The 11,652-nt window shown below is 49.9% G+C and overlaps 4 protein-coding genes across 4 annotated transcripts; 1 reads left to right on the top strand and 3 right to left on the bottom strand.

Annotated features, from left to right (window-relative positions):
* Positions 1-166: 166 nt before the first annotated feature.
* On the bottom strand, positions 167-2,537 carry BDV27DRAFT_120002 (chaperonin-containing T-complex alpha subunit TCP1). Its single transcript, XM_032064991.1, has 6 exons — positions 2,320-2,537; positions 2,210-2,257; positions 2,059-2,144; positions 1,901-2,005; positions 810-1,844; positions 167-749 (listed from the first exon to the last, which is right to left on the bottom strand). The coding sequence occupies exons 1-6, from the start codon at positions 2,360-2,362 to the stop codon at positions 366-368; spliced, it is 1,701 nt and encodes a 566-aa protein (XP_031933163.1). The 5' UTR covers positions 2,363-2,537; the 3' UTR covers positions 167-365.
* A 1-nt stretch (position 2,538) lies between these two features.
* Positions 2,539-5,006, top strand: BDV27DRAFT_97657 (proline--tRNA ligase). Its single transcript, XM_032078107.1, has 4 exons — positions 2,539-2,972; positions 3,027-3,196; positions 3,275-4,530; positions 4,598-5,006. Exons 1-4 carry the CDS (start codon positions 2,598-2,600, stop codon positions 4,606-4,608), a joined length of 1,812 nt encoding a protein of 603 aa, XP_031933162.1. The 5' UTR covers positions 2,539-2,597; the 3' UTR covers positions 4,609-5,006.
* Positions 4,994-7,978, bottom strand: BDV27DRAFT_97666 (uncharacterized protein). Its single transcript, XM_032078108.1, has one exon. It carries the CDS (start codon positions 7,552-7,554, stop codon positions 5,404-5,406), a length of 2,151 nt encoding a protein of 716 aa, XP_031933161.1. The 5' UTR covers positions 7,555-7,978; the 3' UTR covers positions 4,994-5,403.
* Positions 7,979-10,877: 2,899 nt separating this feature from the next.
* Positions 10,878-11,383, bottom strand: BDV27DRAFT_140751 (uncharacterized protein; the record flags this gene model as incomplete). Its single annotated transcript, XM_032069720.1, has 2 exons — positions 10,878-11,159; positions 11,291-11,383. The coding sequence occupies 2 exons, from the start codon at positions 11,381-11,383 to the stop codon at positions 10,878-10,880; spliced, it is 375 nt and encodes a 124-aa protein (XP_031933160.1).
* Between the last annotated feature and the right edge of the window lie 269 nt (positions 11,384-11,652).

Raw genomic sequence — 11,652 nt, 5'->3', positions numbered from 1 at the left:
CTCCCTTGGTTATTGAGCCATGTAATCCACTAAATAAATAGAGCTCTGCGTAGTTTTGTAAGAGCTTACTGAAGTTGAGTGAATCGGTAATTGAATCTACATAGTTAGAAAAACAGACAGAAACATACCCTAAGCCTAATAAGGAAGGTTGCTTTGTCTGCCAGGTGCCAGGTGAGTCCCTATGCGGATGCCCTCTGTGCCGATTACACTCCTTTATGAAAGCCGGGGGTAGACAAGTTGGTCCTTTCGTGAAAAAAAAACAAAATATGTGCTCATACCATCTTATTATACTTTTCTTCATCCTTAGTCTAAGAACTCCATGTGGAAACACGTAGATAGCATGCAAACAACCTTAAAAGGTCAGATTAGTGGCCATGTCCGTCATCCTCCTTCACCTCTGGGTCCAGCTTGATCATGGTATCGATACGCATGATGGCAATGCAGGCCTCAACAGCACTCTTGAGCTGCTTGATCTTGCCCATACTGGGCTCCAACACACCAGCCTTGAGGGTATCATGCACACGACCCTTCGTTAGGTCGAGACCGTAGTTCCGGTATGTCTTCTTCTTAGCGATGGCCTTCTCCTCCTCATTGGCGTCACCATCCTGCACGCGTTGGGATAGAGCGTGGCGGACACGAAGCTGGGCAACAAGTTCGGACGAGTCCTTAGCAGCGTTTACAGCCAGGGTCTTCGGAACAATCAGAAGGGACTGAGCAAATTCACCGATGGCGAGCTGCTCCCGGGAGCCCTGTGGAAAGAGTAATTGTTAGTGGTAATTTCCATACTAAGGTTTCCGGTCAATGCTTACTACTGTGACCGCGAATTCTTCGAGGTAAATATGAAGGGCCGTCTCGACAGCACCACCACCGGGAACGATGCTACCGCTCTCGAGGGTTCGCTTGACAGCACACAGAGAGTCGTGCACCGAACGCTCCATCTCGTCCAAGCTGAAGTCATTGGGTCCACGGAGAATGATAGAAGCTGAGGTGTGAACCTTGGTACCCTTGACAAGGATACATTCATCATCGGATATCCGCTCCTGCACAACTTCCTCCGCATGGCCGAGGTACGAGGCCTCGAATTTCTCATCTCCGTTGAGGTCAGAGAGCGTGCTGACCAATGTCGCACCGGAAGCCTTGGCAATGCGTCGGAGATCCTCTTTCTTGCAGCGGCGAACGGCCATGGCTCCCCTCTCAACGAACAGCTTCAAGACCATGTCATCAATACCCTTGGTAGTGAAAATGACATTTGCCCCAGACTTAAGAATCATCTCAACACGCTCAATGACAATACCGGCTTCCCTCTCGCGAATCTTCTCTAGCTGATCGGGATCATCAACAGTGATCTGTACACCAAGCTTCATTCTCTCCTTCTGCAGGTTCATGTCCAGACAAGCGATCTTGGCATCGGTAATACGGGTCTTCATGGCCTGAGAAGCCACAGTGCAGTTAAGAGCATAGCCATTGACAAGCATTGACTCCGTACCACTTTTCCCGTGAGCCTTGAGAAGGTTGACTGCCTTGACGGGGTACTTGACCTCGTTCCTCTGGTTTGTAGTCTTCACCAACAGCATCGCATCAACAACCATATTCGCAAAGAAGTCCGCATCCGATCCGATAATTTTGGAAGACATAGAGGTTTTAGCAATGTTCACCAGGCTGTCCTTCCCCAACGTCTCGACCTTTGTAGTGATATTCTCATTCATATACTTGACAGCTTCTCTGAGCGCAAGTCTGTAGCCGTTGATGATGGTGGTAGGGTGTATACGGTTCTTCATCAATTCGTTGCCTCGTCGTAGGAGTTCTGCGGCGATCAGAACGACAGACGTGGTTCCATCTCCGACCTAGATGGACATCAACATTGAGCTGTCAGGTGAGACGGACGGGGTGTGACACTCACCTCCTTATCCTGCTGCTGAGCGAGATCTACGAGAATCTTACCCGCAGGATGCTCAATATCAAGAAGACTAAGAATCGTCGCACCATCGTTGGTAACAGTGACATCCTAAAGTGTTGTCAGAGCGCTAGTCGAAGCACGCGGGGTTGAACAGTGCATACTCCTATATCATCCACCATCATCTTGTCGAGACCCGAGGGGCCGAAGGAGCTCTTGACGACATTTGCAATAGCTTGCGTCGCAAGCACTACACGCGAGTTTAGCACATGTACTCAATCGAAGCTAGTTGGGATGTAAAAGCTCATAACATACCGTTCTGCTCCCGAACATCAGGGCCGGTGATTTTCTGCCCACCCAAGACTGTGCGAATATGGTCAGCTAATGAATCCGACGGATGGAGCACATCGAGCGAGGATACACACAGAGAGTGTCCGCATTCCGCGGCTGCTCAAAAATGCCTGCCATTATTGTGAAACTGAGGAAGAGGTACTGCTGGCAGAGTTGTAGAGCTCCGACTCCAGTTCGTCGTCGTTGATGCTCGTCGTGTTTCCGCTAAGAATTCTGCCGGTTCCTGGCGGTGAAGGTTTTCTAGTCGCATCCCACTTTAACGAGGGGTTCCTTTCCTCTCCACGGATCTATAACCTCGCCTCCGCATTCTTGGTTTATCTTGGTCCTTTCTACTCAGCAGCTCCTTTACAATATGGCGAGCCAAGCTCCTGCTGACACCCCGGTCGCTTCTGACGCGGCGGTAACTCAGACCCTCCCTGACCGCACCCAAAACCCCGCTGATAAGGATGCTCCCCAGGGAGATGTCTCGAAGAATGCCGCAAAGAAGGCCGCGAAGGCTGCAGAGCTCGCCGCTAAGAAGGCTGAGAAGGCTGCTAACAAGGCTGCTGGAAAGCAGGAACCCAAGAAGCCCGCTGCTGCGAAGGCTCCGAAGAAGAAGATCGATGGTGCTGCTCTGATTGGTATTGATGTCTCCAAGGAGGAAGATTTCCCAGGATGGTACCAGCAGGTTCTTACAAAGGGTGATATGCTCGACTACTATGACGTTTCGGGATGCTTCATTCTCAAGGTGAAATGCCTCTTTTTCATGGGTTTCTAGAGCTTCCGTACTGACATGACTCAGCCCGCTTCGTACTTTATCTGGGAAGAGATCCAGGACTGGTTCAATGCGCGCATCAAGAAGATCGGCGTCAAGAACTGCTCGTTCCCTCTGTTTGTCTCTGAGGATGTCCTGAACAGGGAAAAGGATCACATTGAAGGCTTTGCTGCTGAAGTTGCTTGGGTGACTCATGCGTACGATTCCTCCAGACCCCCGCATATGTGCTATAATCCTGCGTGCCCTAGTCACTAATGTCTTCTCTTCTTTTGCAGTGGCTCTAGCCCTCTCGAAAAAAAGATTGCTATTCGTCCGACATCGGAGACGGTTATGTATCCGTACTACTCCAAATGGATCAGAAGTCACCGTGACCTGCCCCTTAAACTGAACCAGTGGAACTCCGTCGTGCGATGGGAGTTCAAGAACCCCCAGCCTTTCCTCAGAACCCGTGAGTTCCTTTGGCAAGAAGGACACACGGCTCACTTGACAAAGGATGGTGCCCATGATGAAGTCATGCACATCCTCGATCTATATGCTCAGATCTACGAAGAGCTCCTGGCTGTCCCTGTGGTCAAGGGTCAGAAGACAGAGAAAGAGAAGTTCGCTGGTGGTCTGTACACCACTACCGTTGAAGGTTACATCCCCGCCACTGGCCGTGGTATTCAGGGTGGTACCTCCCACGGTCTTGGCCAGAACTTCAGTAAGATGTTCAACATCACCGTCGAGGATCCCTCCGCCAAGGGCGATGAGAAGAAGCCTCCTCTCCATGTGTGGCAAAACTCTTGGGGTCTGTCCACCCGTACCCTTGGTGTCATGGTCATGATCCACAGTGACAACCGTGGTCTGGTCCTCCCCCCTCGTGTCGCAGACACCCAAACCGTTATCGTCCCTGTCGGTATCACTGCCAAGACCACCGACGATGAGCGCGAGAAGCTGTATGCCGAAATCGATGGTCTCGTCAACGTCCTGACCGGCGCTGGTGTCCGCGCCATAAGCGACAAGAGAGAGGGTTACTCCCCCGGCTGGAAGTTCAACGACTGGGAGCTCCGCGGTGTGCCCCTGCGCATCGAGTTCGGCCCTGGCGAGTCTGCCGGCCAATTTGTCACTGCCGCCCGTCGTGACATCCCCGGCAAGGAGGGCAAGTCCAGCATCCAGATCTCCGAACTCTCCACCGCAGTCCCGGCCCTGCTGGAACAGATCCAGAAGGATCTGTACAACCGTGCAGAGGAGACCTTCCGCACTCACCGCAAACTGATCACCAACTGGGACGACTTCACCCCAGCCCTCAACGACAAGAACATCTGTGTCATTCCCCACTGTCTCACCGAGGAGTGTGAGGACCAGATCAAGGACATGAGCGCCCGCAAGGCAGAGGAAGACTCTGGCGTCGCTGAAGACGCCAAAGCCCCCAGCATGGGCGCCAAGTCTCTGTGCATCCCCTTCGAACAGCCCGAGGGCATCGTCGCGGGCGAGACCAAGTGTGTCAACCCCAACTGCACCCGGCTCGCTGAGAAATGGTGCATGTTCGGCCGTAAGTTTCCATCTAAACCTTTAGCTTTCTCCCATGATCAAAATATAAACTAACAATTCCCCCACAGGCTCCTACTAAGCGCAATAGATCGTCTCGGTCTTATCTGCACAAATGTCAAGTAGCACCTAGCAAGCGCATTAGATCAGTCACTATGAGTTTGATGACTTATTTCCTTTCAATTCCTTTTTCAAAATTCCAAGTATCCTTTTGTTGTATTGTCTGGCAAATTGGGACATCATCGAAGTAAGAAAGAAATACTCTAGAAAAGAGAAAGAGACGTGCATATTAAATGAGAGTTAAGGAGCAGGTATGGCCAAAAATAAAGATACCTTTGTGATTTACAGGGGGGTGGTGAGCTTACATATCATACAAAATGGTTTTGGGACGCTGAATGAATTATGAGTTGATATGATGCCGATCTTGTTTGATATGATATGCTCTAAGACTTCATCTTAGAATATCTTTATTGTAATTGGTTGGATATGTAGACATGGTATGCTAGCAACGCTAATATGCAACATATGCGGGAAACAGTAGGAAATGTTCAGATAGATGCCAAGTATGCAATGCAAGAGGACATAGATCCTCATTGGATATATAGACCAACAAAAAAAGAAAGCCCGACGAGGGAATAGATGCGCTTGCGAGTATAAACTGGACAAGAAAATCAAAATCAAGGAAGGTATTTGCAGGATTTGTAGAGTCGAAGGAACGTAAACGAAATGTAGCTCAACATCATGCGATAGAGTATCGTCAAGGAAGCGTTGAAGTAAGGAACGGAAGGGTAGAGTAAGATAGGATAGGAGGGGTATATGAGTGGATTCCGTTAAAGACCGGGATGCTAGACGAACTCTGGCCATATCATGGAAAGATTCAGCAAGATGCTACTGAGCGGGTTGTGAGGCCGCCCCTGGAGGATGAACGAGAGGGGCTGTTGCTGCTCTCATTTGTGAACCAGTTTCCCCGGAGGCTCACACTCCTGCCTGACCTCTGTGGCCAGCTCATGAGTTTGAATGCATTTCGGGGAGAGGTGTTTTCGGCGATATAGGTCACATTGTTCTCGTCAATACCATGGATTTGTAACTTGGGAATGCCAACACTGGGTAGTTCGATCACCTCTTCGTCACTGTCTTCCGCTGAGAAACTGATGCGACTGTTGATAGACGATGTTGATGCCTGTGCACGCATGTGGAAAACGGAAGGTGCTGGGTTGGCGCTCTCGAGAGACGCAGTAGCCGGTGGCTGGGGATTACTGATGCTCCTAGCCACATCTGGTGTTTTCCCTAAAGGAACATTTGCAGAGGACTTCCTCGCCTTGGAGAGGAGATCCATGTATGCCACTGACTCCTTGGATGCTTGGTGGTTCTGTTCCAGGGTATTGAAGAAGCCAGGTGACGGAGGGGGTGCGTCAGTGTGCCTTCGCCGACTGGTGGTTTCCGATGACTTCCAGAAGACTTTCGAAGGGACACTGGTGGTGGATATGCTCCTGCGCGCGTCAGAACCTCTCCTGTGCTTCTTGAAGGAGCCCCGCCTGATCAATTTGGAGATCTGGCCCTCTCTCAGAGACATGGTCCGGTTCGTGCTTGGACCCTCGGTCGTTGGTACGTCGATTTCTGGATAGAATGTTTCCTGGGAGAAAGAAGGAGTGAACGGAGGCCCGGATTCAGGAAGCGGCACACGTTGGAATGCCTCGTGGGAATTTATTTCGCGAATGATCGCATCCTGGAGAGTTTCATAAGTGGGATGGGGTGAGATAGCGGGCGACGAAGTATATGCCTGTCTGAACATATCCATTATTTCCGCGATTTTCTGATCCGATTGAAGCCCTGGTGATGGGGAGGTTGGTGACCCAGCTGGTAGCGGGCTGTTCATAACTTCCGCAATGCTGGGGTTCTGCTTCATTGCCAAGCTACTTGGAGTAGGTGGCTGTATGGCGCGGTGCGTAATCTTCGTAGACGGCTTTCCGCGAGCTGCTAATTCTGTATTAATTGAAAGATCCCGGACATTCTTTTTGGGCTTCGATTTGATTGCGTTTGACGGATTGTGACTACCCGACGTCACAGAAGAACTGCGGCTCCGGCTTGATCTGGAAGGTGGTAGATCTGGCGTTGGATGGCTTTCGCTGGTCTCAGTATCCCTAGTCACCATGGGGGGCAACGTTGGACTGTCCGGTAATGGAGTACTGCTCCATGTGTCGCCTTGTTTGTAAGGGGGGGGAACACCGAGGAATCCACCAGATCTCGAATCAGTTTCCCTCTGGGGACTATTAGTTATCTCGGCGGAAAGATTCGGCACTGATCTTTGCTGTCGGAGAGGGCCTTCGGTGGCAGGAGACACATTTGGCCGTGGAGTGGTTGACTGGTCAGCGTGAGGAGGGGTGGTAGATCGCGGGGCTTCCTGAGACATTGACCGAGCCAAACTACTTCCAGCCTTTGACCGAGGGCGGCAACGAGCTTCATCTTGGTGACTCTGGCTACTCCGTTGAAAGGAGTTTCCACGAGAGCGACTGGCAGTATTGCGAGAAGATGGACGGCCGCCCCTCTTGTTTCTTGCTATGTTTCTGTCCGCCACATCTTCCTGATATAAAGCAGAGAGTATGCGCGAGTACACGGTTGGTTTGCCCGACTGCCCTTGAAGGAATCGAGTCATATTTCGTTCTGCGATATCTTCATTGTATGGGCTAATGGGTGACAACGTCTGCGCACTCTGGATATGGTATCGGTGAGAAGAAAATAAAGCATCCAGCAAGTCGACGTGCCGAGGATCTCGAGTCGTGGTTCGACTCGAGGCCCGAGACGGAGGAGCTGGTGAACGTGGGGACAACGGCCGTGCCTGCAGTTGATCATGCAAGACTTCAAACTGCTTCTCGATTCGCTGAAACGGATGGTCTGGTTCTATAAAATGCGAGGTCCTCAGGTTTGAAGACAGATCGCTTTCTGGTGTGTTGCTTGCCCGAGTAGCTCCATCCTTAGAACTTATGGACGAGCTTCTCTCCGCTTGGAAAAATCGCTTTAGGGCGACCATTCTGGGACGAGCAAATTACCTGAATACTGCTCAATTCCAAATCGTAGCAATACTCTCCGGTAATCGAGTCTAGTCAGGCGCTCTCGGTAAATCAATATGTACTAGGGTATATCTTGGTGGAAGAAGCTAGAGCCCAGGACACAGATCAATGAGAGGAAAATTGGAAAAGGAAGGACAAGGGCGTGAGAAAAAAGAAGAGAGAGAATAAAAATAAAAAGATAGACAAAGGGTCAGATTGGAGAAGAAGTTAAAGCGGACAACCTTTTTACACTGTTCTCATGATAATACCAATGTGCACCGAGGTTTCTCCTCGAACCCTATCCTATACCGTACCCAAGTAATGGATTGAAGAAGGAAGAAAATCATCAGTGAAGAAGAACGACCGATCGAGGGGACCGGGAACAAAAGAGTTTACTCCATATGCTCGAGACTTAGCCGGTTTGCAGATCCAATGCCTGTTCCTGGATCCAGGGGAAGAAAATGGGCCAGTCTCGAGGATCCATCGAGCGACGGACAAAGCGATGGGGCTAAGGTCTGAGTCCGCCGACGGAGAAGTCAAAGACTAGTCGGAAGCAGTCGAGCGTTAAGCCCAACGCCATGTGCAGGGTCCAAACTGATAGTCCGGTCTTTGTTCATTTAGGTGCATTACTCCGTTCACCCTCGGGGACCACCATCATCATCACTAGCATTATCATGCATGGTCAGCATGTAGACCAAACCCTAGGTGATAATGCACACACTGTGAAAATCTTCGTTTAGAATGTGCAGGGGCCCTTTCGCCCGCGGTTAAGGTGCATACCATCATGCATGACCTAAAAGTAGAGCTTGGACTCCACTTGACAGCGATGCCACTCAAATTGGATCTGCACATTCTGCCGCCCAATCAGGAACGGAATGGTTCAGCGTAATAGTGGGACTATGAGACTAGTGACAGAGCTTGGGGAGGACAATGCTTACGCTCTCCCGGAGCAGGACGTGGAACTCGTGGAACTCACATACACACATAACATTCATACTCCGTACTAAGGACTTATTTCGGTCATTCAACTGTGGTACTTGTACCGCCCGGTACGAAGAAAGTTTACCAGGTCTGAAAGTTGAAAGAGGGTTGGAAATGGGGCTCGGGTAGGCAAATTGCGGACCAGTCAAATCCCGAGATGCTGGATTCGATATTCTCCGCTAGTCTTGGGTCAGTTAGTCCGTTCCTGAACCGAGGTCACGTTAGCGTATCATCAGCCGGAGATCGTCAAAGGTGATTTAAATAGGGCCAGCTAGTACTAGTAAAAGGGGGTCAGTCTCGTTCACACAGGAGCCGAACTTCCATGATTAATTTCCTAGGACCAAACCATTGGGAAAATCTCGTACGTAGTACGTACATAATTACGGGAGTACGTATCATGGCGGACGGCTCCGGCTACGTACTGTACCCAGGTTACGACGGGTGGACCGCACAGCTTCCTATTCCGGTTTTCTTTCGAGATCAACTTCCGAGCGACGGTTGTTGATCAAGGAAGACGGTAAGATGATTAACAGCAATATCCGCTGATAGTCCACCCTTCACCCTAGCCTGCAGATTACTTTCCTACTTTCTTTTTCCTACTGAGGCCTCGTGTCGAAAGCCGCATTGGGTTAGTCCATACTCCAGGCGGGCCCTGCGTGTGACAGCTCATGCATGTTTCTCAGCTTGCGTTAGGGTTGTGAATGTGCGAGATTGCATATCGCACGGAAACACTCCGTGAACACCAGTTTGGGGGCAGGTCTATCGGGGATCTCAGGGAGATGGAACCATAGATTCCCGGAATAAGACCGACCAAGGCGGGATCTTGAGGAGCAAGCCCGATGAGTCTAGGAAACGAGATTGCGAACGATCTAGATTGGGATGGGGCAATACCGAAAAAATAGGAACAATGAAGTTGAACTAAGACAGTTCTTCGGTGCCTGCGGAAGAACTTCCGATTGCTTTACATAGAAGAGCCATCGCCAATAATAGACCTTGTAATATACGGAGTATGAGGGTCAAGATCCACAGCACACAAAAAAACTGGTTGAGTACGGAGTACGGAGTACCTGAAAAGGTATTACGCATGTGTGTATGGAGTGGACGGAGGTACTTCCCCTGAGTATGTACATACTTTGTACGGAGGTCTCCATTCCTCGGGAACCACATTAACCGTTGAAGCGGCACTAAAGGTAAAATTCGACTCCTCCCGTGGGACGGAGCAAGACAGATGGTTGCCTGACAGCCATCATATTACGGAGTATGTGGATGGGAGAGGGCTTGAGCCCTAGCAACGCTCTCGATGTTCAGTATGCCTCTTATGTATGTACTGTAGGAAATGTACTTCGTACCTGTTGCTGACATTGCGGTAGAAAGGAATCAACAAGACTATCATGGAATAAGGATATGTTATTGGGCATCGTTCTGTCAACTTTGACCCAAAAAAAAAAAAAAAAAACTTTTATGAACCGCCCCCGGCATCCGAACTAACAGGATTCGGTATACACGTCAACGATCCTAATCAGCAACGGACTTTGTTGCAAATGACTGAATGCACTAGAGCCATTTCCGGTAAATAGCACGGCACCTTCTGTTGATCCCTGCGGGTCCAGAACGCAACCCATTCATCTAAGAATTATGATCTGTGAAGCGTGACTTCCTACCGAACGGGACGTTTGCTATCATAATCCTGATCAAGATATGAATACCATCGTCCATGACTCGCCACAATCAAGCTACCTCGATTAGCGTCTTTCGATCATCCCCCATGCGGCTAGTTCCCATGTGATTGGGATCTTGACTGGCAGATATCACACTTGACAGCCAACGAATGACGCTTTCGATGTGCTCAGCTCTGAATCACCTCTGAGACACTACTGCTGTCGTGCATCATTGTTTCGGCAAAGGCTGGCTGAACCGTGCATATGACATACTAACGGTCATTAGTCTCAGCCAGGGAACGTCAAAGTCAGCTAGTCTATGGAACGTAAGGATGCCTTGGGTTAATCGAAAGACGATCTATGAGCTATCAAAGACATCAGTCTACTTTATCAACAGGTCTACGTTGCTTGCATACGCATACACCACGCCGTTCACCAAAGTCTTCAATTCTCTGCTTCAGCTATCTAAGCCCCATCGAGACCAACGTACCGTTTAAGAAACACCGCCCGCTTTCACAGCCTCACTCCCCATGAATTCGTCCCGCTTGATCCAAAAGTAGCATATTCACCAACTACTGGTCATATCTCCAAGTTTGACACCTCATAGGCCCTTCGACGACCATGCTCGTCCCGATTATCAACATGTGAGGACGCATGAGCTTGATCTAGCTTGCCTTCGCAGCAGGGTTACTCTCGTTGTTCTCAGCGACGCCATCCTCTTCAAGTCCACTTTTGCTCTTGTTGCGCTTCACACAGCGTTTCTTCGCAGGTGAGGCTGTCTTTGCAGGAGAGGCGGTAGGCGTAGACGCGGCAGACGGTTCACCCGCGTTGGGATCGCCAGAGCCTTCGGCCATTTCTTTCTCGATTCTGGCTTTCAAGCGAGCCCAACGCATACGCGCGGCTGGGACGTTGATATTTGAAGCAGCAGCGACGGCATTGAAATCGATCTGCAAAGTAGTTGTATTGTAAGCTTACTTTTCCCTTGGTCTTGTGGAGAATCACGTGTCGCGAGATGATTGTATAGACATGTGAAGAGTGGCTTAAGCTCCGGGCCTCCTGGTTGAATGTGGGAGCTTACATTATTGACCCCTGGTGAGTTGACCAGACATAGATACAGGAACACAAGGTGCTCGTCAGTCTTCGCTTTGGGACGCGGGTTTGCAGACTTCATGATGGGCTTGTAGCGTAGTGTAGTCAAAGTCGATTGGCTTGTGTGTGTGGTAAGTTGACTGAGCTTGTGTATGAATAGAAAGGATAGATGGAATGAGAAGAATGTAGCGTGTGGGAGAAGTACACCATAAAGCCGCGTTGTTCTGATAGAATTGGGTGAATACAAGCTCTCACATATGAGCAAGGCAGAATTTCCCACCGACCAATGCATTCACTTGAAAACTAAACTACTAGGTCAAAGGTATTGCAACACCCGCCGAAGCCCTGTTT

Source organism: Aspergillus caelatus (assembly GCF_009193585.1).
Source record: "Aspergillus caelatus strain CBS 763.97 unplaced genomic scaffold BDV27scaffold_6, whole genome shotgun sequence".
Lineage (NCBI taxonomy): Eukaryota > Fungi > Ascomycota > Eurotiomycetes > Eurotiales > Aspergillaceae > Aspergillus > Aspergillus caelatus.
Note: the sequence above shows the minus strand (reverse complement) of the source record. Positions and strands in the feature narration are given on the sequence as shown.

What these genes read in the sequence shown, in the direction of transcription:
- BDV27DRAFT_120002 (XM_032064991.1), bottom strand. Translation starts at nt 2,362, where the DNA reads ATGGCAGGCATTTTTGAGCAGCCGCGGAATGCGGACACTCTCT. An exon ending in GCGGAATGCGGACACTCTCT is followed by an intron (nt 2,258 to 2,319) that starts GTGTGTATCCTC and finishes ATATTCGCACAG; the next exon opens with TCTTGGGTGGGCAGAAAATC. An exon ending in TGATGTTCGGGAGCAGAACG is followed by an intron (nt 2,145 to 2,209) that starts GTATGTTATGAG and finishes ACTCGCGTGTAG; the next exon opens with TGCTTGCGACGCAAGCTATT.
- BDV27DRAFT_97666 (XM_032078108.1), bottom strand. Translation starts at nt 7,554, where the DNA reads ATGGTCGCCCTAAAGCGATTTTTCCAAGCGGAGAGAAGCTCGTCCATA.
- BDV27DRAFT_97657 (XM_032078107.1), top strand. Translation starts at nt 2,598, where the DNA reads ATGGCGAGCCAAGCTCCTGCTGACACCCCGGTCGCTTCTGACGCGGCG. An exon ending in CGGGATGCTTCATTCTCAAG is followed by an intron (nt 2,973 to 3,026) that starts GTGAAATGCCTC and finishes GACATGACTCAG; the next exon opens with CCCGCTTCGTACTTTATCTG. An exon ending in GTTGCTTGGGTGACTCATGC is followed by an intron (nt 3,197 to 3,274) that starts GTACGATTCCTC and finishes CTTCTTTTGCAG; the next exon opens with TGGCTCTAGCCCTCTCGAAA.